We start from the raw sequence: 24,513 nt of genomic DNA, 5'->3' as shown, positions 1-24,513 counted from the left end.
TCACCTGACGTACAGCTGCGCCTTTCGAATGAAAGTGTCCCGCCTGAACTAACGTAAACTTCATTGATCTATCTATACTTCCCCTCTCTCATCTATCCATCCTCTATCCTATCCTATATATTTTTGCTTGTTTTGTCTCTATACTGCAAAAGTTTGGATTTGAAATCAAACAATTACTATGAGGTTAACAGCTGTTATGCATGCATGACAGATTCATATAATGTCCAAATTAAACACTCATGTTTGGTATTTGGTCGACACACCTTTGCATGCAATAATTGCCTGAAGTCTGCGACCCATTGACCCCACCAGATGTTGGGTATCTTCTCTGGTGATGATCTGCCAGGCTTTTTGCCTAAAATCTTCTCATCAGGAAAATAAATGCATGTTCAATTAGAATTAAATTTTAAGATTGACTTGACCGGTCAAGACCTTTCTACTTGTTGGCTCTGAAAAAATCCCTAGTTGCTATGGCAGTATGTTTTGGGTCATTGTTTTACTGTATGATGAAGCGCCATCTAATGAATTTGGAGGCATTTGCTTGCACTTGAGCAGACAAGATGTTTCTGTACACTTCAGAATACATTCTGCTGCTGCCGTCAGCAGTTAAAATCATCAATTAAGACAAGTTAGCCAGTTCTAGTGGCAGGTATACTTGCCCAAACACCCCCTGCACCATGTTTCACAGATGAGGTGGTATGCTGTAAATCTTGTGCAGATATTTTTTCTCCAAACCTTCCTCATGCTGATACGTGATCATGTCCGTCTGTTCTGTCCACAGCACCTTTTTCTAGACCTCTGCAGGCTTTTTCAGTACTTTTTAGCTAACTGTAACCTGACCATTCTTTTTGAGGAGAACTAGTGGTTTGCACCTTACAGTGAAGTCTTTAGTTTGGCAGGTAACGTATTCTGTATTCACGCCTACCTCCTGGAGAGTGTTCCTGATCTGTGGGACAGTTGTTTTGGGGTTTTTCTTAATTATGTTGAGCATTCTTTGGTCATCCACTGTGGAAGTATTCCTTGGCCTACCACCCTGTTTGCAATTGCTGATCTCAGCAGTGTTTTTTTCTTTTTAATGATGTTCCAAAACTGTTGACTTTGGTTTTGGCTATGTTTCTGATTTCAGATTGTTCAGCCTAATAATGGCTTCCTTTACATTCATTGACACCTCCTAGGTGGTCATGTTAACAGACAATAATAGCAAACTACAAAGTTACAAAGCCTATAATCAATACTAAACATTGACAGCTCTCTTATGCCTGCACAAATGACATGACGGAACACACATGTCTTACCAGAAACACCTGTCAAGCCAATTGTCCCATTACTTTTCGGTATCCTGAAATAGTGGGACAATGCATAAAAAGTGTTGTAATTTCTGAATGGTGAAACCAATATGTATATAAATACCATCAAATAAAAGCTGAGAATCTCGACTTTAACCTCACAGTAATTGATTTAAAAGTGTAGAGCCAAAAGAAGAAAAATTGTTTCACTGTCCCATTATTTACGCAGGGCACTGTCCCATTACTTACTCTACAGGGCACTGTATATTATCTATTTATTTATCTATCTGTCCTACTCTATAACCTGCTCTCATCTACTGTATCTGGCTAACCTACCCTCTGACTATCTTTTATCTATATCCATCTGTCCATCCTATTACAGTATCTCACATTCTTTCAACTACTCAGCCATTATCCTGTCTTTTTATTGCCAGTCACTACTGCTTTCTCAGTATAACTCATACTTGTGAAACTCTTATGAAATTGTGTCCATCTATTGGTCCATCCTACCAACTCACTTTCTTTTAACTACCCAGCAAATCTATCTATCTATCTATCTATCTATCTATCTATCTATCTATCTATCTATCTATCTATCTATCTATCTATCTATCTATCTATCTATCTATCTATCTATCTATCTATCTATCTATCTATCTATCTATAGTCCAAACCATCTTTAAACTATATACACAACCAAAATAAGACTGTCCAAGCCCACAAAGTTTCTTCTGGAACTTATTTTTTATAGTTATTATAATTATTGTAATGGTGTACAAAGTATTTATAGAAAAGATTAGCAAACAATTTTTGTGGTATAATGATTCATTTTGACCAGTGGGGGGAGCTACAATATTACCACAAAGCTGTTTGAAGAATTCATTTGCTTTGCAGATGGAGAACCGTTCAGGTTAATTTATGCACTGAAACCGAAACCGAGCTTCATTTTACTCCATTTGTAAGTGGTATAAGGAACATGTAGCTCTTTATTTCATGGGACTGCAACAGATCTAGACCAATTTGAAGCTTAGGGTTTTAACCCTTCTACCCATTGTATAGATGACCTTCCTTGCTACTTCCCATATTCAACTGTTCCAAGAATTATTCAATAATCCTCCTTTTTAACCCTCTTCCCCAAATGCCCAAAAAAATTTTTTTCTCGTCCTGTGTCCTGACTAAATTAACTTCCTGTTTTGTGGGTTCACAGCTGGCTCTTTGTGCCTGAGGACCTGTGCATTTAGCCACAGGAAGCAGTGTTGAAATGGAGGCTGTTGAAGAGAGTGGGTTTCTGGGGGTCTCAGCGGCTCTTCCTCACACTCCCCTCAACCACCTCTTTCTGTTGTATTCCCTCCCCACGCCCCCCTCTTCCTCTGAGGCATTTCTCCCTCTCTCCATTCTTAAGCAAAACTCTCATCACAAACTGAATGTTAGCTTGCTCAGCTGTGACACAGTTGATAAATACTGTTACAAAAGAGAAAGCAGTGCATTTCGTGCACACAGCAGAGGAGTTTATCTTAGGTTATGTAACATGTTTGGCACAACTTAGCTAACAATCATGTCAGGTGTAGATGTTTGCACCTACAGTAGGTAGAAAAATATAAAGATCTTCAATTAGATGATTTGGAAGCACCTCTGCTTGTGAGATCTGACGTAATCACATGTGAATAGTAGGGGAAGGTAAGACCTTAATGCATGCTAAATATGTTTTGTGAATGGGGGAAAAAAGGACTGTTCTTGACAGCCATTCTTGATCTTTTAGAAATGGCGCAAAGATCTCTAAAAGCACTTTTTCTCTTTGATGATGTCAATCAAAGTTTAGGCACATGCAGAGACTATATTACAATGAGGTTGTCCCCCACCTTAAACTTGTAACACTTAAAACCATGCCATTGTGTAACGCATGAACGTCTGAAAATGTAGTTGTATGTCATCTCATTTGATTGTCTTCTCTTTCTGTCTGTAAACTCAACACTCATGTGGGACAGTTTTTTTGTTTTTTTTCTTAATTATGGTGAGCATTCTTCGATCATCCACTGTCAAAGTCTTCCTTGGCCTGCCAGCCCGTTTGCGATTGCTGAGCTCACCAGTGCTTTCTTTCTTTTAATTATTTTTTATTTTATTTTATTTTAGCAGGGACCCCCATTGAGAACAAGGTCTCTTTAAAAGCCGTGCATACACACCGTTTACAGTAATATACATACACAATTACAACATAATAAAACACGGTAAAAAATGGTTGAAATGAAAACAAAGATTCACTAGTAGTTGACTGATCTTCCATCGAGCCAACTGGGGGCTGGGAGATGGGAGCACAGTCGACCGTCTGATCAGGGTCAGCCAAACCATTTCTCTCAAATAAAAAGCCTGCCGAGATAAAATGCTGGTTAAAGGCATTACTTATCTAAATTTACTCTGTAATGAGGCCAGAGTCTGACAAAACTTCAGGAATTTCCATGTTAATTATTTTCCCAAATTTTGTAGGATCACCAGCAGAATCCAAGATAGCACGTAGGAAGTTGCTTGATTTAGCTTTCTTAATTGATGAGGTGCATTTATGTCTCAGTTGTCTGAAAATCTGCCAATCAGCCACTGAGTCTGTTTTTCTTGCTTTGGCCCAGGTCAAATCAAATTGTTTCTCAACAAAAGGAGATTTGAAAGTTCTGAGGTATATCAAGGATTAGTTCTGTCCTTAATTCTAAGGCATTTAAAGGGGGCATATTTGTCTGCCTGAGATGTAAATATAGATGAGAAATGTTCTAGAGCCAAATCGGGGTCAGGTATGCAGCTGATAAGAGAAAGATTCAACCAATGAAGATCATGTAAAAAACCTTGCTCGCTAAAATGTTTAACATTTCTTTTTTGTAAAGAACCGTGGAGCAGATGTTTTTATCCTTTAATTTCGAATACAGGCGACCTATTTGATGTCTAGCAGGGTGGATTTATCTGGATTCTTCAAGGTAGGCCTTGTTGGTTTTGAGATTAACTGTGATAGTTGTATACTAAAAATCGCACAGGTGTTTGATTTTTTTTAGAGGTCTGAGACAAACAGTCTAGATTAAAATCACCTACTATTACTACTTCAGAATGTAAATAAGAGGATATAAGTGCAGCTTCTAGTTATCAAGGGTACTATGATGAGCACATGGTGGGCAATACACTCCTATTACAGACATCTTAGAGTTATTTCCAAAATACACACTTAGGACTAAATCTTATTGATTTGGTACAGTAGAGGACAGCAGAACAGATGCAGTAAAACAGTTTTTGACAAAGATAGCCACCCCTCCTCCCCTCCTTTCTGTCTGTTGTAAATATGGAATAGTCATTTAAGGACACATCATTTTCCAACACTGTCAAATTTAGGCACGTTTCCTGGTGCCATATATTTTTTTATTTTTCAATTGTCCTGTGATGTCTCACAAAGTTCCTGAAAACTTTGAATTCTAAGAGCCTGCACAGATTTTAAGCTAAAAATGAATCTCACTCCAATATCTGCATAGTGCCGATTGTTCAATGCCCCATATGGTGAGCATTGTTTTGGTTGCAATAATTTTATACAGTATTTTAAATTGAAAAAAAGTGTAGTGACAGGATTTACTGTGAATGGTATGATGTGCTTCTTCTGCCTGATGCTGGTGATGATAGTCTGGCTGACAAAGCCAAGGCTTTGTGAGGATGCTCTGTCCCAGGGTCTGCTGGTTATCCACTGTGACTGGATAAACCAACAACAGTCTCCATGTGCTGCTTGGAGATCCTCCTGAATGTTGACATGTATAATGTGGATGCTGTAGGCTTACTGTATGCTATTATCAATGTGGGATAATGGTCAATTTAATTGTAACAAACTGGGGCAGTGGATATGTTAGTGGTGTTTACATACTTTTCGGCTGAGTCAGTTGGCCATTGCCTCTTACAGTAAATAACATTAGCGTCTGCTAAATGCCATAAATGTAAATGTAAAATGTAATGGGCTACAGTTCATGACACACAGAGAGATAGAGAGATGGGAGAGTATGGAAGGAGCACACCAAGGAAATGTGTGTCAGAATTGGCAGCTGGAGAACTTTCATTTATCTAACTGGTCAATAAAGAGGAGAGAAAGAGGGAGGGAAAGACTTGCCTGAATTGAGACATTAAAACTGATATATTCAAAGTATTGATCAACTCAAATGTCACTGAGGATGTACCACCAGAGCTTCACTGTTGGCACAGAGATGTCTGGGAACTGGGATTCTATATGCACAATGCTTACACATTCAGGCTCAGAGGCATTCATTTATTAGGTTCAGTACAGTGACCACCTTATCAGTTAGAGCATGGATGAGAAATGACCTAATAGCCATCAAAGGAGAACATGGAGCAGTGAGGTTTAGAAATCAGCTTGACAATGGAGGAGGGGTTGTCTATGGGAAGGGAGTGAGAGGCAGAAAGAGGGGCCAACTAGTTATAACATGATAAGGCTGCAAGGACAGGTCCCTTATGTCGCAGGCTGCAGTATGATGTTGAGCAGCTGTGCCTGTGAGGCCATCCCTTCCTTCTTCAAGGACACAGTAGACACCTCTCTTTTGGGAGAGTTTTTTACTTGTTCATATAGCCTGCTCCCCACCATGTGTTTCACAGCCCTCCCATTTTCCTGTTAGAAACAACAGAAACATGCTCAGTCTTATAAAGAAGTGCTGGCTGCATTGTAAAACAATGATTAGCACATGCTTTCTAACTGTGTACCATTCTCAGGGTGTTGGTTGTGTTTTTACTTTGTACAAGCTTACTCTCCTGACACAGCCATACATAATGTACCACATTCAGTATAGATTTGCCACACACATTATCACTATTATGATGTTAATGTGAGCTGCAACAAGTATTTTATTTTCCCACTGGTATGTCTATTGTGTGTTATTGAATCTATAACATTTATCTTTCAGAAGAATCCTCCAGTTAAGCCATCTGTGGTTGAGCTGGCTGAAAAGTTCAAAGGTCACACTTTGCAAATTCCTACTGCAAATGAGGAGGTAAAGTAAATGTCTTAGAATTTCTCCTTCTCTTTTCTCTGCTCCTTCTCAATCTCTTTCCATTTCCCCTTCTCGTCAACCTCTCTCCTCATCTTTCTGGTTTGACTCTAATTTGCTCATGTCTGAATAACATTTTTATATCATTGCCTGTATATGTACAGTACATTTTACTTGTATGTATGTACTAAAACTATGAGTAGTTGATGGTAACGTGCAAGGCTTATACTGCATTTGTGTCATATTGTAAAGTGTATTATAATTTTGCAGAGGAAGCCAGTCCAAAGGAGGCCCCCATGCTCCCTACAGCTTCCCAACACAAAAGATGATGATGAGGAATTAGAGGTTAAGGTCATACAGTTTGTTTTTAGACCAAATATGCTGATACATAAATGCATATCTGGCAAAGGGTGAAAATGAAATCTTCCTCTTTTGTTAATGTTCACTGTTTTAACTAAGTGATATGAGTGATATTTGGTTTTGTGAGTGCTCTTTTCTCTCCTTTGGATATGCCATAAACATTGTTCAGGATATAGTAGGGTTTTTTAAAGTTTTTCTCAACTGCTAGACCAATGAAAGGATTCTAACAACAATGGATCATGCTTGGTTGTTTTTGCTGCTGCACTCCTCAATCAGGTAGAGATTTGTTTGCTGGGTTGTCATGCCAATCATATTAGATCATGCGTTTCATAACTATCAACCAACATGTGTCCCTAACTACGTAATCGTTTTATGAACAACTTGTATAGACGGAGGGCATACATCAATACAATTTATAATGGAAAAAAAAACACTAGCACCATTTCTTGTTGTCAGAATTGTTGCTGTTGGTGTAGACCTGTTGTATAAAAGCAATAACACACTCAAGGGTAGAGCCCGACAGATACAGTGGGGGAAATAATTATTTGATCCCCTGCTGATTTTGCTAGTTTGCCCGATTACAAAGAAATGAGCGGTCTATAATTTTTATGGTACTTTTATTTTAACAAATAGAGAATATCAACAAAGAAGTCCAGAAAAAACACATTATATAAAGTTATAAATTCATTTGCATTTGATCGAAGGAAATAAGTATTTGATCCCCAAGCAAAACATGACTTAGTACTTGGTGGAGAAACCCTTGCTGGCAAGCACAGAAGTCAGACGTTTCTTATAGTTGGTCACCAGGTTTGCACACATCTCAGGAGGGATTTTGGTCCACTCCTCTTTACAGATCCTCTCCAAATCCTGAAGGTTTCAAGGCTTTTGCTTGGCAACTCGAAGCTTCAGCTCCCTCCACAAATTTTCTATAGGATTAAGGTCTGGAGACTAGCTAGGCCACTCCATGACCTTAGTGTGCTTCTTCTTGAGCCACTCCTTTGTTGCCTTGGCTGTATGTTTTGGGTCATTGTCATGCTGGAAGACCCATCCACGACCCATCCTCAGTGCTCTGGCTGAGGGAAGGGGGTTCTCGTCCAAGATCTTATGGTACATGGCCCCGTCCATTGGCCCCTCAATGCAGTGAAGTCGTCCTGTACCCTTAGAAGAGAAACAACCCCAAAGCATAATGTTTCCACCTCCGTGTTTGACGGTGGGGATGGTGTTCTTGGGATTGTAGCATTCAGCATTTCTCTCCCTCCAAACACAAAGAGTCGAATTTATGCCAAAGAGTTCAATTTTGGTCTCATCTGACCACATCACCTTCTCCCAAGCCTTCTCTGAATCATTTAGGTGTTCATTGGCAAACTTCAGATGGGCCTGTACATGTGCCTTCTTGAGCAGGGTGACCTTGCGGGCACTGCAGGATTTCAATCCGTTACGGTGTAGTGTGTTACCAATGGTTTTCTTGGTGACTGTGGTCCCAGCTGCCTTGAGATCATTACCAAGCTCCTCCCGTGTAGTTCTGGGCTGATCCCTCACCCTTCTCATGATCATCCTTACCCCACGAGGCAAGATCTTGCATGGAGCTCCAGGCCGAGGGCGATTGATGGTTATTTTGTATTTCTTCCATTTTCTAATAATTGCACCAACAGTTGTCTCCTTCTCACCAAGCTTCTTGCTGATGGTCTTGTAGCCCATTCCAGCCTTGTGCAGGTCTACAACTCTTACCCTGATGTCCTTTGAATGTTCTTTGGTCTTGCCCATGGTGGTGGAGAGGTTGGAATGGAAGAGATTGATTCTATTGACAGGTGTCTTTTATACCCATAACAAGCAGAGATTAGGAGTACTTTTCCTAAAGTGACAGGACTCATGGGCATATAACCGGTCTGTATGAGCCAGAATTCTTGCTGGTTTGTAGGGGATCAAATACTTATTTCCTTCGATCAAATGCAAATTAATTTATAACTTTATATAATGTGTTTTTTCTGGACTTCTTTGTTGATATTCTGTCTCTATTTGTTAAACTAAAAGTACCATAACAATTATAGACCGCTCATTTCTTTGTAATTGGGAAAACTAACAAAATCAGCAGGGGATCAAATAATTATTTCCCCCACTGTATATCGGAGCACCGATAACTAAGTGATATGAGTAATAATTAAGTGATATTTGGTTTTGTTTGGTTTTGAAAGCTGTATGAAAAACGTTGCTAGAGCAATGGAAGGATTCTAACGACAATGGATCATGCGTGGTTGTTTTTGCACTCCTCAAAAACCAAACTAGCTAGCCAATCAGGAGAGATTTGTTGGCTGGGTAGTCATGACAATCATATTAGGCCATGCGTTCCAGAGCTATCAACCAACCTGTATCCCTAACTACATAATCGTTTTATTAACAACTTTTATAGGCAGAGGGCATAAACCAATACTGGAAATTACAGTGGTTGGCAACCAGAAAGTGGAGGGGGTATTCTAACGGTTTGTTTTAAGCATACTTTTCACAGTGCATTTATCAGTCACAATGCTAGAAAAAGGAAGAATTCTTTATTTATTTTGTATTTGTTTTATTATTAACAGTAGAGGAACTGTACAGAGGTATTTAGTCTTTTAAAACAACACTTGTTCAGTCCTTAGTACTCTTACAGTGGAAGAGGAACACTAAGGCCTCACAAACTGTAGGCTGGCAGTGTTTTCACAGGGCTTTTATTTTCGAAGCCATGCTGCCACCTACTGCTCAGTTGATGTGTGTTGTCCCATGCATGAGTGATGAGAGGGGGGAAGGGCCTATCCCTGAATACTTCACAATCGGCTCAGATTGATGAGCTAATGAGATTTTGGACAGGCCATTCTTTGACAGGGAGCTAAGTTGCCATAGTTTCTTAGCCACCGACATTGTGGTCAGTCATGGGACAAAAGGGCTGCCGCTTCTCTCTATTCTTCTTCTCCCCAGTGCAGGTAAGGGCTTTCCTCCTAAACTTGACAGGTGGTTAGAAGGCTGTTTTATAGTATTTCTCAGTGTGAATGTTTGTGGTTTGTTGTGGGATGTGTGCTGTAGGCCTAGAGTAGGGCATTTCAGGCTATGATCTGGCAGTTGTTTTCAAAACAGGGATGTGGTGAGCATAAGAAGGGCAGTTATCTCCTCTTGCTGTCCTATTTAGACATAGGCAAACCTGCCTACACAACTCTTGTGAGTTAATAGGAGTTGTGTTTTGACTTGAGTTTTCATAGGTTTGTTTGTAGAATTTGGTTTGTCAGGTTGATGGCTGTTTTTGAATATGTTGTAATCATGAGTCTCTGTGGGTTTTGAAAGAAATGTAAGTAAGTCATTGTTATAATTTAGCCTAAACAATAAAAGCAAGTATGCAGATTCCGCACATGACATGTGTGTTTGCCTCAGTATGCAATGCCTTTTAGATTCGTAATTAGAACATTATCAAGTAGAATATTATATTTCACACTGCACTATGATTTTAAAAACACTTTCTTTTGTAAATTCCTCAATGGTGAGGCCACCAGAATGTATCTCATTTAAGCCTCTCTCCTCAGGCCAATCTTTCTTTGTCACCCACTGCTCTGCTGCCCTCGCCCAAGAGTCCAAAGGTGAAGCTGCAGCCCACACCCTTCTCTCCCAGCACACCCTGCAGCCCCCTGAGCCCCACCCTGAGGCCCCCACAGCACTCTAGTGAAGAGGAGGAGCCTGTCGGCTTTGAGAGGCGCGCTGAGGGCACCCCGTTGGCCAGCATCAACAAGGTTCTTCATCATGGTGTATTCTTGTATACATACTATGTATTGTATTGCAGGTTTATATTCAGTGGGTTCCTTTTTCTTCTTATGTGACATACATTTTATACAACATGAACCATTATTTACTGATGTACAAAAACATATTCAAAGTTCAGACAGTAATGATTTCAACAGACCTAGTTGGAGCGATGATTCAACAAGCATGCTCACAGTTTCTGATCTGGGTATGTTGTGAATGACAAAGCAATAACATGAATACGGCCTCACATCTGTCAAAGCCTTGAGGCCTCTCTCACACCAGCATCTGAGTGAGCTATGACATCACATCAGCATGCCAGAGCCCCTCCTAATTGACACGTGTCCTTCACCGGGTGTCCTGTGTCCTGTGCTTAAGTAGGCCCTAGATAAGCCCTAAATAAGGTCCTCTGCAGTGCCTGAATGCAGCAGCCAGGGGGATTGGAAATGTAATCCCCTTAACCTAGTTCTAACTCGCACCCTACTTCTGGGCTCCTATTTAGTGTCCTTGCTTCTGCCTATTAGACAATGAATTCTAATTACCTACATAATCCATAGAAAAACTGGAAACACATGTATTTGAAACATATGAACAGCAGCGTTTCGTCAATCAGGACCTGGCCCCACCAGCAGCAAATTCAACATCATCTTTGTCATATAATTGTATCTTGATATCCTAACATCAGCAAATCAATACATTTGTAAAATAATATCTTTGGTTAATGAAACATTTGCGGCTATGCTGTCGTTTATTTTCCTTGAATATTTCCTTGAGCTCTGAAATGTGTGAAATTTGCTGTTTTTTACAGTTGGCTGGCTGGCTCAGTGCTACTGTTTTCTATGATAGTGACCCCTCTCCGTCAGTGAAACGAGTAGGGATATTGGTAGTGTGCATGCTCAAAATGTACTCTCCGTGGAGTCAAAGCAAAGAGAGTGGTCAAATGCAGAGCTACATGGTCCCCAGAAATGCATGATTGCACCCACGAGAAAGACTTCTAAATATGTATTAATATGTACATTTTAAATATATTTATATATATTATATAAAAATATGTCTGAAGTCATTTATGAACAAATGATATTATTAAATATTATTATTATTATTTAATTTCATGAAATGGTTTCTAAAAGGCCCAATTTTGCCAAGTATTATTTCCCTGGGGCTGAGCCTGGAAAGTGTTCAAATCCTAGAAATGCGTCTGTCTCCAACTCATTGGCCGTGTTTGAGAGGATACATTTTTAGCAGTTGACGACCAGCACTGATCAGCACCTTTCAATAGCTGTTGTATGATGGGGATCAAATCTATCTGACTTGCTCAAAACTATGGCTGCTTGAGATTTACGAGAGTCGAGAGATAGAGGCTCACACAGTTTTTAGAGCGAGGCGATGTGCCTCATAGTTCCTTCTCACAAGACTGCATGAAGCAGAAAGCGCCTTCATTGTGGGAGGCACTTTTCATAACCAATAATTAATGTTTTATTGACACGTGTAAAAGCCCTATATGCTACGATGTGTAGACTTTTTAGGATATCAATCAATCAATTATGGTATTTGAGAGATTGATTGCACATATACCCCAGTGCCCTGCCTAAGTAATGGGACAGTGAAGCATTTTCTTTTTCTTTTGACACTATACTCCAAAAGTTTGGATTTTAAATCAAACAATTACTATGAAGTTAAAGTTGAGATTCTCTCTAGGGTATTTGTGTACATATTGGTTTCACCATTTAGATATAACAACACTTTATATACATAATCCCTCTATTTCAGGGCACTAAAAGTAATGTGAGAATTGGCTTGACAGGTGTTTCTGGTAAGTCAGATGTGTTCCGTCACATCATTTGTGCATGCATAAGAGAGCTGTCAATGTCTAGTATTGATGTTCTAGGCTTTGTGTTTGCCTTTGGAGTCTGCTGTTGGTGTCATAGCCAAAACCTTAGGCTTGCCAAAACCAACAGTTTGGAACATCATTAAAAAGAAAGAAAAGCACTGGTGAGCTCAGCAATCACAAACAGGCTGGTAAGCCAAGTAAGACTTCTACAGTGGATCACAGAAGAATGCTCACTATAATTAAGAAAAACCCCAAAACAACTGTCCCACAGATCAGGAACACTCTCCAGGATGTAGGCATGAATGTGTCGGAGACTACCATGAGACTACCATTTGTCACCAGCCAAACCACAGAGGCTTCACTGCAAGGTGCAAACCACTAGTTATCCCCTACATTGTCTTAATTGATGATATAAGTGCTGATGGCATTAGCAGAATATATTCTTAAGTGTACAGAAATATATTGTGCGCTTGATCAAGTACAAGCAAATGCCTCCAAATTCATTGGATGATGCTTCATCATACAGTAAGACAATGACCCAAAACATACTGCCATAGCAACTAGGGAGTTTTTCAGAGCCAAAAAGTGGAAAGGTCTTGACTGTCCAAATCAGTCTTCAGATTTAAATCCAATTGAACATGCAGTTAATTTCCTGATGATAAGATTTTAGGCAAAAAGACCTAAAAACAAACAACAACTGAAGGTGGCTGCAGTAAAGGCTTGGCAGAGCATCACCAGAGAAGATACCCAGTGTCTCGTGGAGTCAATGGGTCGCAAACTTCAGGCAGTTATTAAATGCAAAAGATTGTCGACCAAATACTAAACATGAGTGCTTAATTTGGACATTATATGAGTCTGTCCCATTACTTTTGGTCCTCTGAAATAGGAGGACTATGTGTTGTAATTAATGTACAAGAATGCCATTAAATAAAAGCTGACGATCTACACTTTAACATAGGGGGGTGCTAGAGTAAACAACAAACATTCTGAAATTACACTGATTGACTGATTGTCACCAATTTACACAAGGAGGGGCACTACATCATTAGGAGGGGCACTACATCATTAGGAGGGGCACTACATCATTTGGAGGGGCACTACATCATTAGGAGGGGCACTACATCATTTGGAGGGGCACTACATCATTAGGAGGGGCACTACATCATTAGGAGGGGCACTACATCATTTGGAGGGGCACTACATCATTAGGAGGGGCACTACATCATTTGGAGGGGCACTACATCATTTGGAGGGGCACTACATCATTAGGAGGGGCACTACATCATTTGGAGGGGCACTACATCATTTGGAGGGGCACTACATCATTAGGAGGGGCACTACATCATTAGGAGGGGCACTACATCATTAGGAGGGGCACTACATCATTTGGAGGGGCACTACATCATTAGGAGGGGCACTACATCATTTGGAGGGGCACTACATCATTAGGAGGGGCACTACATCATTAGGAGGGGCACTACATCATTTGGAGGGGCACTACATCATTAGGAGGGGCACTACATCATTTGGAGGGGCACTACATCATTAGGAGGGGCACTACATCATTAGGAGGGGCACTACATCATTTGGAGGGGCACTACATCATTAGGAGGGGCACTACATCATTTGGAGGGGCACTACATCATTTGGAGGGGCACTACATCATTAGGAGGGGCACTACATCATTTGGAGGGGCACTACATCATTTGGAGGGGCACTACATCATTAGGAGGGGCACTACATCATTAGGAGGGGCACTACATCATTTGGAGGGGCACTACATCATTAGGAGGGGCACTACATCATTTGGAGGGGCACTACATCATTAGGAGGGGCAATACATCATTTGGAGGGGCACTACATCATTAGGAGGGGCACTACATCATTAGGAGGGGCACTACATCATTTGGAGGGGCACTACATCATTAGGAGGGGCACTACATCATTTGTGGGGGACATGTCTACTCTAGACTTGTTTGCCTGTGGTTCCACTGGCATGTATTTGAGCGTTTAAAATAAAATGTTGGGGTTAAAAACGCCACTGCATATGAAGCATAATGATTGTTTTTCTGTATTCATATTACACTGAGTTCTGTTACATCAAAGCTTACTTTATTGATTACATGGAGTGTTGAGTCTTGCTGTTTTTGTCCCCCATGATGAAATCGGGGAGAGGACTGTGGATCGGTCTCTGTCCGTTCGTATGTTCGCCTGTTCATATGTCACACAAGATATCTCAGACCACTAAGACAATTTTGACGAAACTTCAAATGATGGGTCTTGCCATAGATCCAGCATTAAAAATGACATTGATTGGCCCAAGGTGGTGCTATAGTAAACTGCCGTGGGAGGCAACATGTTTACTGTGGACTTTGTTTGTCTACCCATAGAGTCGTGCTCGGCTGTCATTCAAGAGGCGTCCACCCACACGACAGCACAGGAGGTCAGGTGGAGAGGAGACTGGGGCCTACAGGGGCAGTGTGCCCCCAAGTGAGCCCGACAGCCCACTCCACAATGGGGACGAGGACCAAGTGTTTGAAGGACTCCCTCTTCCGGCCACTCTGCAAGAGACTGAGGAGGGTGACAGGGACAATGCAGAGATGGGGGAAAAAGTGCTAGAGAAAGCTCCTACTAGCTGTGGGGAGGAGGGTACAGACAAGGCAGTCCCAGCCACCCAGGAGGGGGAGGAATCAGGGGAGCTGGCAATGGCTGAGCTCCAGGCCTCAGATTCTTTGGAGGCCATTAAAGAGGAGGGGCAACATTTGGGGTCATGCTCTGCAGGAACTATAGGGGACAGCAACAAGACATAGGAGAAGGACCCCCTGCCCCTGCAGGAGGACAGAGAGGAGAGCAATGTGAAGGTCTAAATGTATATGATGTTATAATATTTCGAAACACTATTATGAACTATTATAAGTCATTATGAAAGTTCTTGCTCTCTAATAAGACTCATTGGATACCCTTTCCTGAAAAACTTAATTATCAACCAGAAACAGATAATGGTGTTATTTCCTTGTTTCCATAGTATTTTGAAATAATATTTTTCATAATATGTAGATATTTCTCATTATAGGGCAAGCTCATAAACACTGGAGACTGAGGCAAATGGAAAGACTACTTTGCTTCAATGATGCCAACTTTTCTGGTCACAAAAGCAGCTATTTTCTTTCTTTTACACATGGCAGTGATCTGACTTGACTTGCTGTGATATTACTACTACACATGCCTGAAGAGAGAGGCAGTCTGTCTCGGATTTAACAATGTCTCCTTGACCGGACTCCTCTTCTGTGTCAATTATTTACAGCTGGTTCTTTTTAATAACTTCAAACAGAACTGGAACGTTTCAAGGATTCTGTTATGAAATTCAATGCACTCTCTTATCATACAATCATGAAAATGATATTGTCCAGATGTTGCACAGTGGATATTGGAGGTGCTAAAAGCAGTGCTGTAGGAACCAAATGCAACACATTACAAGTATAATCACATAATCCCGAAGAGGATGCGTCCAAATGAATTATTTCTTAAGGTGTTTTTACTTGTTTTGGGTTTACATTTTTTAAGATTCTGTGTTCTTTAGAAAGATTCTCTCCTCACTGTAAAGCCAGAGCCTACTATGCTACTGTATAGTCCTCAGCAAAGCCATAGATATGGCTTATGGCTATGGTCCTCAGCAATCATGTCCATAGATGGTATAATATAGAGCTTGATTTATATTTTAAAATGTCTTTTCTCTATTGTAATTTCTGAGTAGTAGGAGTGGAATTATTATATTCATCCTTTTATTCATCCTTCAAATACGTGATTGAAAATAGGCCTACCTGCAATAATGAAGTTTGTGTTGCTTACACTTTTTAATGTTTTTGTTAAGACTGGGAAATTATATATATATATATATGTATAATAAGAACACATTTACAAATGTTTTAATCATCATTTCAAACACATTCATCATTTAACCACACTTTAAGCAATGTAGTCTATACTGTAATGTATGAAGAATTGACAGTATATGCCTAACCAATTATTTATTAGTAAATGTTGTGCTATATTAGGGTGATATAGGTCATTTGCCAAATGTGACTTAGCCCTAATGCCACACTTTGTATGTTATGCCATTTTAGGACATGATTTGTGTATAATCTGTGTAGGCTGTATAAGGGCTATACGTTTACCTATGTATATTATACTTTTTCTATATGTGGACAAAATATTATCTGCCAGAGGCATTTTTCGTTGGGGTTATCACATAATCATCTAGCAGAAGTTGACGGCTACAGCCATTTGTGTATCTGACACTGTTCGTCGTTGAAGCGCGCCCCTCACCCTGCACTCACTGATCATTTTTCTGATAATTCAACTTGACGGCTGGTACTAGGAGATATACAGGAGTACACATTTAAAGTATGGATTGAGCAACGTTATACAGCTGCAGGGACCCAGGTCGATACACTAGCTGCCCGTGCCGTGTGAAGGACGCGCTTCGACGACGCAGAGAAACCAGAGTGTCACAAAAACTATTGCCATGGCAAATAATAATGTCTATTTTATAGGCCTACCATGTACAAAAAGATATTATTCTACTAATCTATTTGATGTAAAATGCGTCAAAAGGTCAGGTAAGTAGCCTATGAACAATAAACTCAGATAGGCTAATTGACGTAAGTCCTTGAATTGCACCCTGTATAAGATATTCACGATATTTGTAGTCAATGGGGAAACTTGACTTCCCAGTAGAGGAGCGCAGCTTCAGATTTCCGGGATTGTAACGCTTTCGGCGTGAATACCTATTGCATTTTAAGCCTCTCGGAAGACAACGCCTTCGAACATCACACCATCGAAATTCACCTGGACAGGAACGGGAGAAAGGAATATGGAGTTATAAACAAATTTATTTTTGTAATTCCTTCATAAAAGGAGTCGTTCACGTCATATGTTAACATCGACACACGGTAACCTAATGTTTTGAGAATCAAAAGTAAAAACCACGCACGTAGTTCCGGGTTCGATTAAATAGTTCGATTAAAAAAAGACATGGACAGTGAGGAACAGAACATTGAACTGACTGACAAAAACGCAAAATCTAAAAAGCAACAGGTGAGTTTGAATGTAATTAAAAAATCGATACAGTTAGTTGATCAGGTTGTTTAACACTTGAAACGAGGTCATTGTGAGCTTTGGTTCAGGTGTACTTGGCTGCTTTCCTGCGAAGTTCTGTCTAGATCAACGACTATCTCAATTTTCATTTAGACATGCATGATCGTGTCGCCATTCGGAGAAATTCGGAAAAAAATAGAACAGAAGGAGCCCTACTTGTGTGCTTAAAAGGAATGTCAGTAAATTGACACATTTAAAAACATTAAACAACAATGTACCTTTTACTTAGGCTATCCTACCCAGCTGGGTTTGTTGTTGTGGAAGGGTGGTAAAAAGTAGCACAATGGTAAATATAAATGGATTGTATACAGTAGGGCAGGGATTGTAAAAAACTTGAAGTTTTGAACTAGCTACCTGTAGACTGTAAACATTTTCTGTAGTTCAGGAGGAGAGAAGGGATGTTAGTTTGGACACTGTTATAACCTTGTTGCTTCTGCAATCTGCATATGCACACATTTATTCATCTGAAAAGTAATTTTGTTGCCATATAATGATGTAGGACAGGCTGCTTTATTTGGCAGCACAGTTGTGATTAAACTTTATTAGTCCATAGATTTGACCATGACCAGGGATCAGTTAATAATTAACTGATTATTAATTCAACAAATAGCCAGAGCAACATGCAGACAAGTGAACAAACATTTGATTTGGCTCCTATTTGTCAACCAGCAATTTCTACTGTACACTTCTTGGAAGTCTTGGGCCTCTGTTGGACTCTCAAAATGATCAGTAACCATAATGCAGTAGGTAGGTCACTGAACCGACAAAACTGTACTCCCTCTGTTTTCAAGCACTTTCTCCTTTTCAAAGACAAATAAGCTAAACATCTTTGTCTCTAGACAGGCCACTGTGTGGGTAGGATAGGTCTCTGTGGACTACAAGGTTCTATATTCTCTATAATTACATATTGCAGGTAACAGCAGGTAATGGTGATAGATTGACCTACACGACAGAGGCAGCTGAGGAATCCCCTCTGCTTCATACACAAGTGAGTTATTATAGCATTATCACTAATATATGTGAGCTCATCTGCCAATCAGAATCTAGAAAAATATAAAACTGTGGCATAATATGAAATAAAAGCATTCCCCAATGTAGCCATTACAAAAACATGGTTTATTACTGCACATGGTACAAAAACATGGTTTATTACTGCACATGGTACAAAAACCGCAAGCCACATTGCTTAAACTAACACGTGCCTGTGGATTGTGTGTTCCCAGGTTCCTGTCAGTAATGGAGAGAAGCACCCTTTGGTGGATGCTGCTGTGACTAAGGAAGACTCCATCTCTCTCTCCATAAGCGATAAACCCCCCACCAATGAACAGGTTGTGGAGCAGAACTTTATAGGTTATCTTTTTCATATTCATCAGTAGCCAGGGCCTTTCATTTTTTATTATACATTGTTTCTTAAAAAATAATGTTTGTAGTTAGTGCTGCTGTCAGCACTGAGGGTTTTCATCACTAAAACCAAGACAACCAAGGAAGTGGTGTCACTACTGTAGTCACATGATTCCCAGCACACACTGTAATCTGTTGAATTCTTGTGAACCCTGGAGGAAACAAAGATTATGTTGCAAGTACTGTGACAACAGTCCACTTATTCGGCACACACAAACCATACAAACAAACCATGAAACCTTGACTAACTATTAGCACATTCAAATTCAACATTACTGACTGGGTGTGCAAATTCTACCAATTTTTACAGTAAACTTTCTTATAGCTTCACATCGTGCTGATCAACAGCCAAAACATAACCTATTCTGTACACTAAGGTGCATGGACACAGGAATATTGTCAATGTGAAGTTGTGTTGTTTCTAGACAAGCGCAGTGTGCAGGCTGAAGAGAGAGCTGAACGAAGTGGTCATCTGGAAGATCCGACTGTGGATGGTCATAGTCCTCATCTTTCTCCTCATCTTTGCAGTGATTGTGGTGTCCCTGGCCCTGTGCTCAGGTACCCTATAACAACCTGATTATACCACTCTCATATGTCATGTAAGGGAATGTCTAATCTTTAAATGATTGGAACAGTTGGTTGGGCCATATTTGAAGTTGTTTGTTAATTACCTGTTGACAAAGAAGGAAAGTTAATTATAGACTGAAACAAATTGTTATGATAATTAAATAATAATATAGTTTATTTGGGGAAAATAACCTTTTAGTGTATTGTGTTATGACACTGATCCTGCTTCTCTTGCTGAACAGTGGTCCATGAGGATGTGGATGATAAGTATGATCCTGCATCATTCGAGATGTCACGGTACTTCAATGGAAGCTTCCGACTGACCAATCAGATCTTCACAGCAAACCTGCTCTCTCCCATATCCAATCAGAGCCAAGCCCTATCCACTCAACTTCAAAAGCAGGTTTACCGCACTGAACTCACTCTATTATGACATCCTTAGTGGCCGCTTCTGTATCTGAAACAGCCTTCGAAGCGGAGTGGAAAAAGACGTGACTGTTGTTGCTAGGCTACATGATACAGTGCTTTAGCTGGCAATGTAGCTAGCAACAATGAACGATTATGCTAAGATACTTTGTAGGAATTTCTATGCTAGTAACAGAGTATCTTGCTTGCGAGAAGAGTAAAATACATTTAGAGAGTTTTTGTTTCATACAAAAAGAGTATATTTATTTCAGAAACTGTACAAGACATTCTCATTTTCCACTGAAGTAGCCGCCATCTTGTGGAATTTGTCAATTGAGTTCTATATACATATTACAATAACATTGATAAAAGATAGCACTAGAGCAGAGGTAAGGCAAATATCATTGTACAATGGTTCCGCACTTGTGCTTGAGCCGTGCACACGGCAAAACCTCTTTACTGTTCTATTCGAATGATCACTGCACACATTGTGACAAGAATAATTTCTCTCATCCCAGCCTTATAAAAAAATGCACTTCACATACATGTAAAATAAAGATAGGTTGATTTGCTTGCTACATCAGCATGATTTGTGATTAGTGAACTGCACCAGGGCAGTGAACCCATTTGATGGTTTCACAGTGTTTCCAATTGAGTCGCGAGTGCATTGTAGCTGCACAGATTGTGGTGTATTCTGAGCGTCATCAGCAATAACATCATCAATTCAGACAAGTTAGCCAGTTCTAGTGGCAGCTATACATGTCCAAACCATAACACCCCCTACCATATTTCACAGATGAGATCAATCACTCTAGTACATGATAATATTCATCTTATCTATCTACAAGACGTGTTTCCAGCCCTCTGCAGGCTTTTTAGGTATGTTTTAGCAAACTGTAACCTGACTATCCTTTTTGAGGACAACTAGTGGTTTGCACATTGCACTGAAGCCTCTGTAGTTCGGCTGGTGACATAATATGCAGATGGTCCCTGACACATGAATGCGTACCTCCTGGCGAGGGTTCCTGATCTGTGGGACAGTTGTTTTGGGGGTTTTCTTAATTATGGTGATAATTCTTCAATCATCCACTCTAAAAGCCTGTTTGTTTAATGATGTTCCAAAGGTCCTCTCGTATGCCTGCACAAATTATGTGACAAAACACACCTGATGTACCAGAAACACCTGTCAAGCCAATTTTCCAATACTACTGGTTCCCTGAAATAGGCTAACTATGTATAAAAAGGGATGTCATTTATAAATGGTGAAACCAATCTGAAAAAAGAAAACATTAAATTAAAGCTCATAGTAATTGTTTGATTTCAAGAGCTAAAAGAAGATATAATTCTTCCTCTTTCCAATACTTATGGAGGGCCCTGTATTTTGTTGGACCTTTGATGAACAATAATTTGTTATTATAATTTAAACATATTATGTAAATAGTTTCTTCTCATATATGATGCTGGTCCTTCTTCAGTCAAGGTCCATAGGCATACTACACACTTTTTCTTTTTTTCTTTGTCAGACAGTCCTTTTATTTATATTCTAGACTACTATATTCTGCACTTTGGGCAGGCCTAGTCTAGAATATAAATCCATACAAAGGAATATCTGACAAATTGTTAACTTTGTCAAAAACAGCTTTATATTGGAGGAGTGCACACCACTTATGCGCAGTAGGGTAAGCCATCAAGTAAACTTGTGAGCCTTGATTCAAGTTTCAAGAAACTGTCTGCCACTGCCGCCATGATTTATTGGAGCTACTATAGCTGATTCTGGGCATCTCAGTAATATTCAATCTGATATAACCGTGAACAAATCAAATCAAACTGTATTTATATTGCACATTTCATACACAGATGCAATACAATGTTATAGCTATAGGAAAAAGAAATACAAACACAGAGAGAAAGTAAAAAGACAAAAACACAAGAGGATAAGTATTGAAACAAATGAGGACTATAGAGAGCTATGCATAGTGTGAGAGAGAAAAAAAAGGATGAGCTAAAAAAAACTGAATGACTATAAGACTTAAAGGACCCTAAGTAAAAGCAAGGCAAAAAAAAAGTATGTTTTAACATGCCATTTTAAATGTCCACGGTTACCCCCTCAGGTTCTCTAGCAGGCTGTTCCAGAGGTTGGGGGCATAAAAAGTAAAAGCTACCTCTCCAAGCCTCTTAGTCCTGAAGGATCTACTCTGTACATACCTTAAAAGCATGTCTGTCATGTACTGGGGTGCGTGACCATGAAGTGATTTCTAAACTAATACAATTATCTTAAAATCAATTTTAAAACTAACAGGCAACCAGTCTACACAAACTGGTGTAATGTTTGCTCTCCGTTTGGTCTTGGTCAGGACTCTGCTGCATTTTGTATGGTTTGTAGTTGACCTATGGCTTTATTTGGTAGACCAGAGAGGAAAGCATTACAATAATCAAGCCTCCTAGTAATAAAAGCTAGGTCAGTGTCAGCGAAAACTGTTAACTCTTTCTCCTCTCTTTTACACCCCTCCCCCCATCTATCACTCTCTGCCCTCTGCCCCACCCAGCTATGTGACCTCTACAGCTCCTCTCCAGCCCTGGGGCGTTACTTCTCCAGTGCTGATATACATACTTTCAGGTAACACACATATGCTTACTGTAAACATTGGCTATTTCCTGTTAGTTCCACTGATCTGCACAGGCATCTTCATGGCCTGTGTTTAATAATGAGAGCCAGATAGTGCCATCTTTTTTTTATTTATCATTATTCATTGTGATAGTTGTGGAGCAACAATAACATGTGGAGTGGACATGTAAGATTGGCTGTCTTTTATTGTCCTCTTAGAAATGGCTCAGTCGTTGCCCAGTACCGGCTGAAGTTCCTGATGCCCCTGGAGTATTACCAGTTAGAGAAGTTCACTCTGAGTAGGGAGGTGGTATACAATGTGCTCAGACAGTACCTCTATGACCAGGAGCCAGAGAACCATGAACCACTGTACATTGACCCAGCTTCACTGAACATGGAGGGTGAGACATACACACAGGATTATTAATGCCACAAGTCCAACAGTAACAACTACTGTATTTACTAAAATCATTCATTACATTCAGTTTTTGTATTAAAAATGTATGTGATTTTGTTCCTTAAGATAAGTCATTTGTCTTTGCAGTTGCCGATGGGGCAGTAAGTCAGCAGTGAAGTACATTGGTGAGTATGCCAATGCTATGGGATGGGATGACAGTCTTGTGTGTTAACTGTCATGTGATTTGTTGTCAGTCATCGTGATGTTTTTATGTCAGAGGAAATTGTGTTGTAATCAGCCCGCAGACACGGGCTAGGGATATTTCCGTTTGTATTTTAGCAATTAGTTACAGAAAATCTGACTGATATAACACAGAATCATATTTTGATGGGGGTCGCATAGATACGTTATAATTTCCAAGAATACAATGGATCAGTTTATCTCAGTTTGCATTTTCCCAAGTTGTAGGATCAATATTCTTCCAACCAAAATGTGTTCTTTTGCCTGTAGTTTCACCCCATTGAGGAGACTCATAGAATGGACCAATAATGTTTAGGGGAGCCTGATGACAGAGGCCTGACTGTGTGAGTGACAATCCCATAACCGATCTGCTTCCCAAGACACTGTGATCCCTTTCAGAACTTTCATATTCAACACTCACACTACTGTTCACAACCACAGCCCTTTTCTACTTGTTCTACATGTTTTTATTACAAATCTATTAGACTTGTATGCACATTGCTGGTGTATCTCCAAACTCCAGACAGACAGCTATCTTAAGGAGTCATACTGTAAGTGTTGTACAGTGTTGTCATAAAGTGTATATGCAGTCCCTGACATTGTATGCTATGAAAGAAGGTGTCAAAGTGGACTAAGAAAGTACGTGGCCAAGAATTATGACTATTATTTTTTATCCTAGTTTCTTTTTTTTTTATGTGGCTAATTTTGCTTCCTGAAATATAGATCTAAGGAAAAATCTGACAGGCCTCCCAATTTGCCCTGTGTTTTATTATCTGTTATCTGTTGTCATACATTTTGAAACATGTATTTTAAATTCTGATTCTTGTCAAATAAATTGTATTTTTATTGTATTGAGGTCAAGTTGTCTCACTTAGCCCACATTACATTACATATGAATGACCATTAGGTGCAAATATGTTCAATGTTGGGCTCTGCCTAAGCTCCAGAGTAGGTTCTCTTGCTAGACTCCTTACCAGCTGGGTGTAGGTAGAGACTAGCCTCTTTTCACAGGAGATGTATATCCGACACCACACCTTATCCGTATATTGGCATTCTGAGGTGGAAACTCAAATAAAAGACCCAATGTGATTGGATCTTCCTTGAAACACAGAGGATGAAATTCTATTGAGCCTTAGAAAGCCCCTCCCTCACCCCACGCTGTTGTTTTTCATTTTCGTCCTAGGGTTGTTTACGGAAGCTAACTATTTAGTTAGAAGTTAGCAATGGAGATGTCTAACAGTCTGAAAACAAAAAGCTTGTTTGAAGTTTTACATTTAAAAATGGTGCGCTCCCTTGTGATTGGTGCTACGACCTGTCAGTAATTTCAGTCTGAACATCAACAGCCCACCCAATTCTGACTGCTCAGTAACCAATGAACAAGCTATGTTTGACAGACTCAAGAGTGTGAAGAATATAATATATAAATGCCTCATGATATTAGATTAACTGTCTTCCCCATCAGAACCCAAAATATAAGCTTGTTTTACCATTGTTTT

The 24,513-nt window shown here is 39.9% G+C and overlaps 2 protein-coding genes across 2 annotated transcripts; both read left to right on the top strand.

Annotated features, from left to right (window-relative positions):
* Nucleotides 1-5,737: 5,737 nt before the first annotated feature.
* Nucleotides 5,738-15,055, top strand: LOC310822335 (capZ-interacting protein; the record flags this gene model as incomplete). The annotated part of the gene is made up of 5 exons (XM_083694680.1): nt 5,738-5,836; nt 6,212-6,298; nt 6,566-6,646; nt 10,201-10,404; nt 14,636-15,055. The coding sequence occupies 5 exons, from the start codon at nt 5,738-5,740 to the stop codon at nt 15,053-15,055; spliced, it is 891 nt and encodes a 296-aa protein (XP_083550806.1).
* A 1,965-nt stretch (nt 15,056-17,020) lies between these two features.
* On the top strand, nt 17,021-23,873 carry c15h3orf52 (chromosome 15 C3orf52 homolog). The gene is made up of 9 exons (XM_083695485.1): nt 17,021-17,342; nt 18,316-18,390; nt 18,626-18,730; nt 19,229-19,361; nt 19,613-19,773; nt 22,322-22,392; nt 22,600-22,781; nt 22,925-22,962; nt 23,288-23,873. The coding sequence occupies exons 1-8, from the start codon at nt 17,280-17,282 to the stop codon at nt 22,951-22,953; spliced, it is 819 nt and encodes a 272-aa protein (XP_083551611.1). The 5' UTR covers nt 17,021-17,279; the 3' UTR covers nt 22,954-22,962; nt 23,288-23,873.
* Nucleotides 23,874-24,513: the final 640 nt, after the last annotated feature.

Source organism: Argentina silus, assembly GCF_951799395.1.
Source record: "Argentina silus genome assembly, chromosome: X".
In the NCBI taxonomy this organism is placed as follows: Eukaryota; Metazoa; Chordata; class Actinopteri; order Argentiniformes; family Argentinidae; genus Argentina; species Argentina silus.
Note: the sequence above shows the minus strand (reverse complement) of the source record. Positions and strands in the feature narration are given on the sequence as shown.

Coding starts and splice junctions, on each gene's coding strand:
- c15h3orf52 (XM_083695485.1), top strand. CDS start 17,280: ATGGACAGTGAGGAACAGAACATTGAACTGACTGACAAAAACGCAAAA. Junction 18,391..18,625: donor CCCCTCTGCTTCATACACAA/GTGAGTTATTAT, acceptor GTGTGTTCCCAG/GTTCCTGTCAGTAATGGAGA. Junction 19,362..19,612: donor GTCCCTGGCCCTGTGCTCAG/GTACCCTATAAC, acceptor CTTGCTGAACAG/TGGTCCATGAGGATGTGGAT.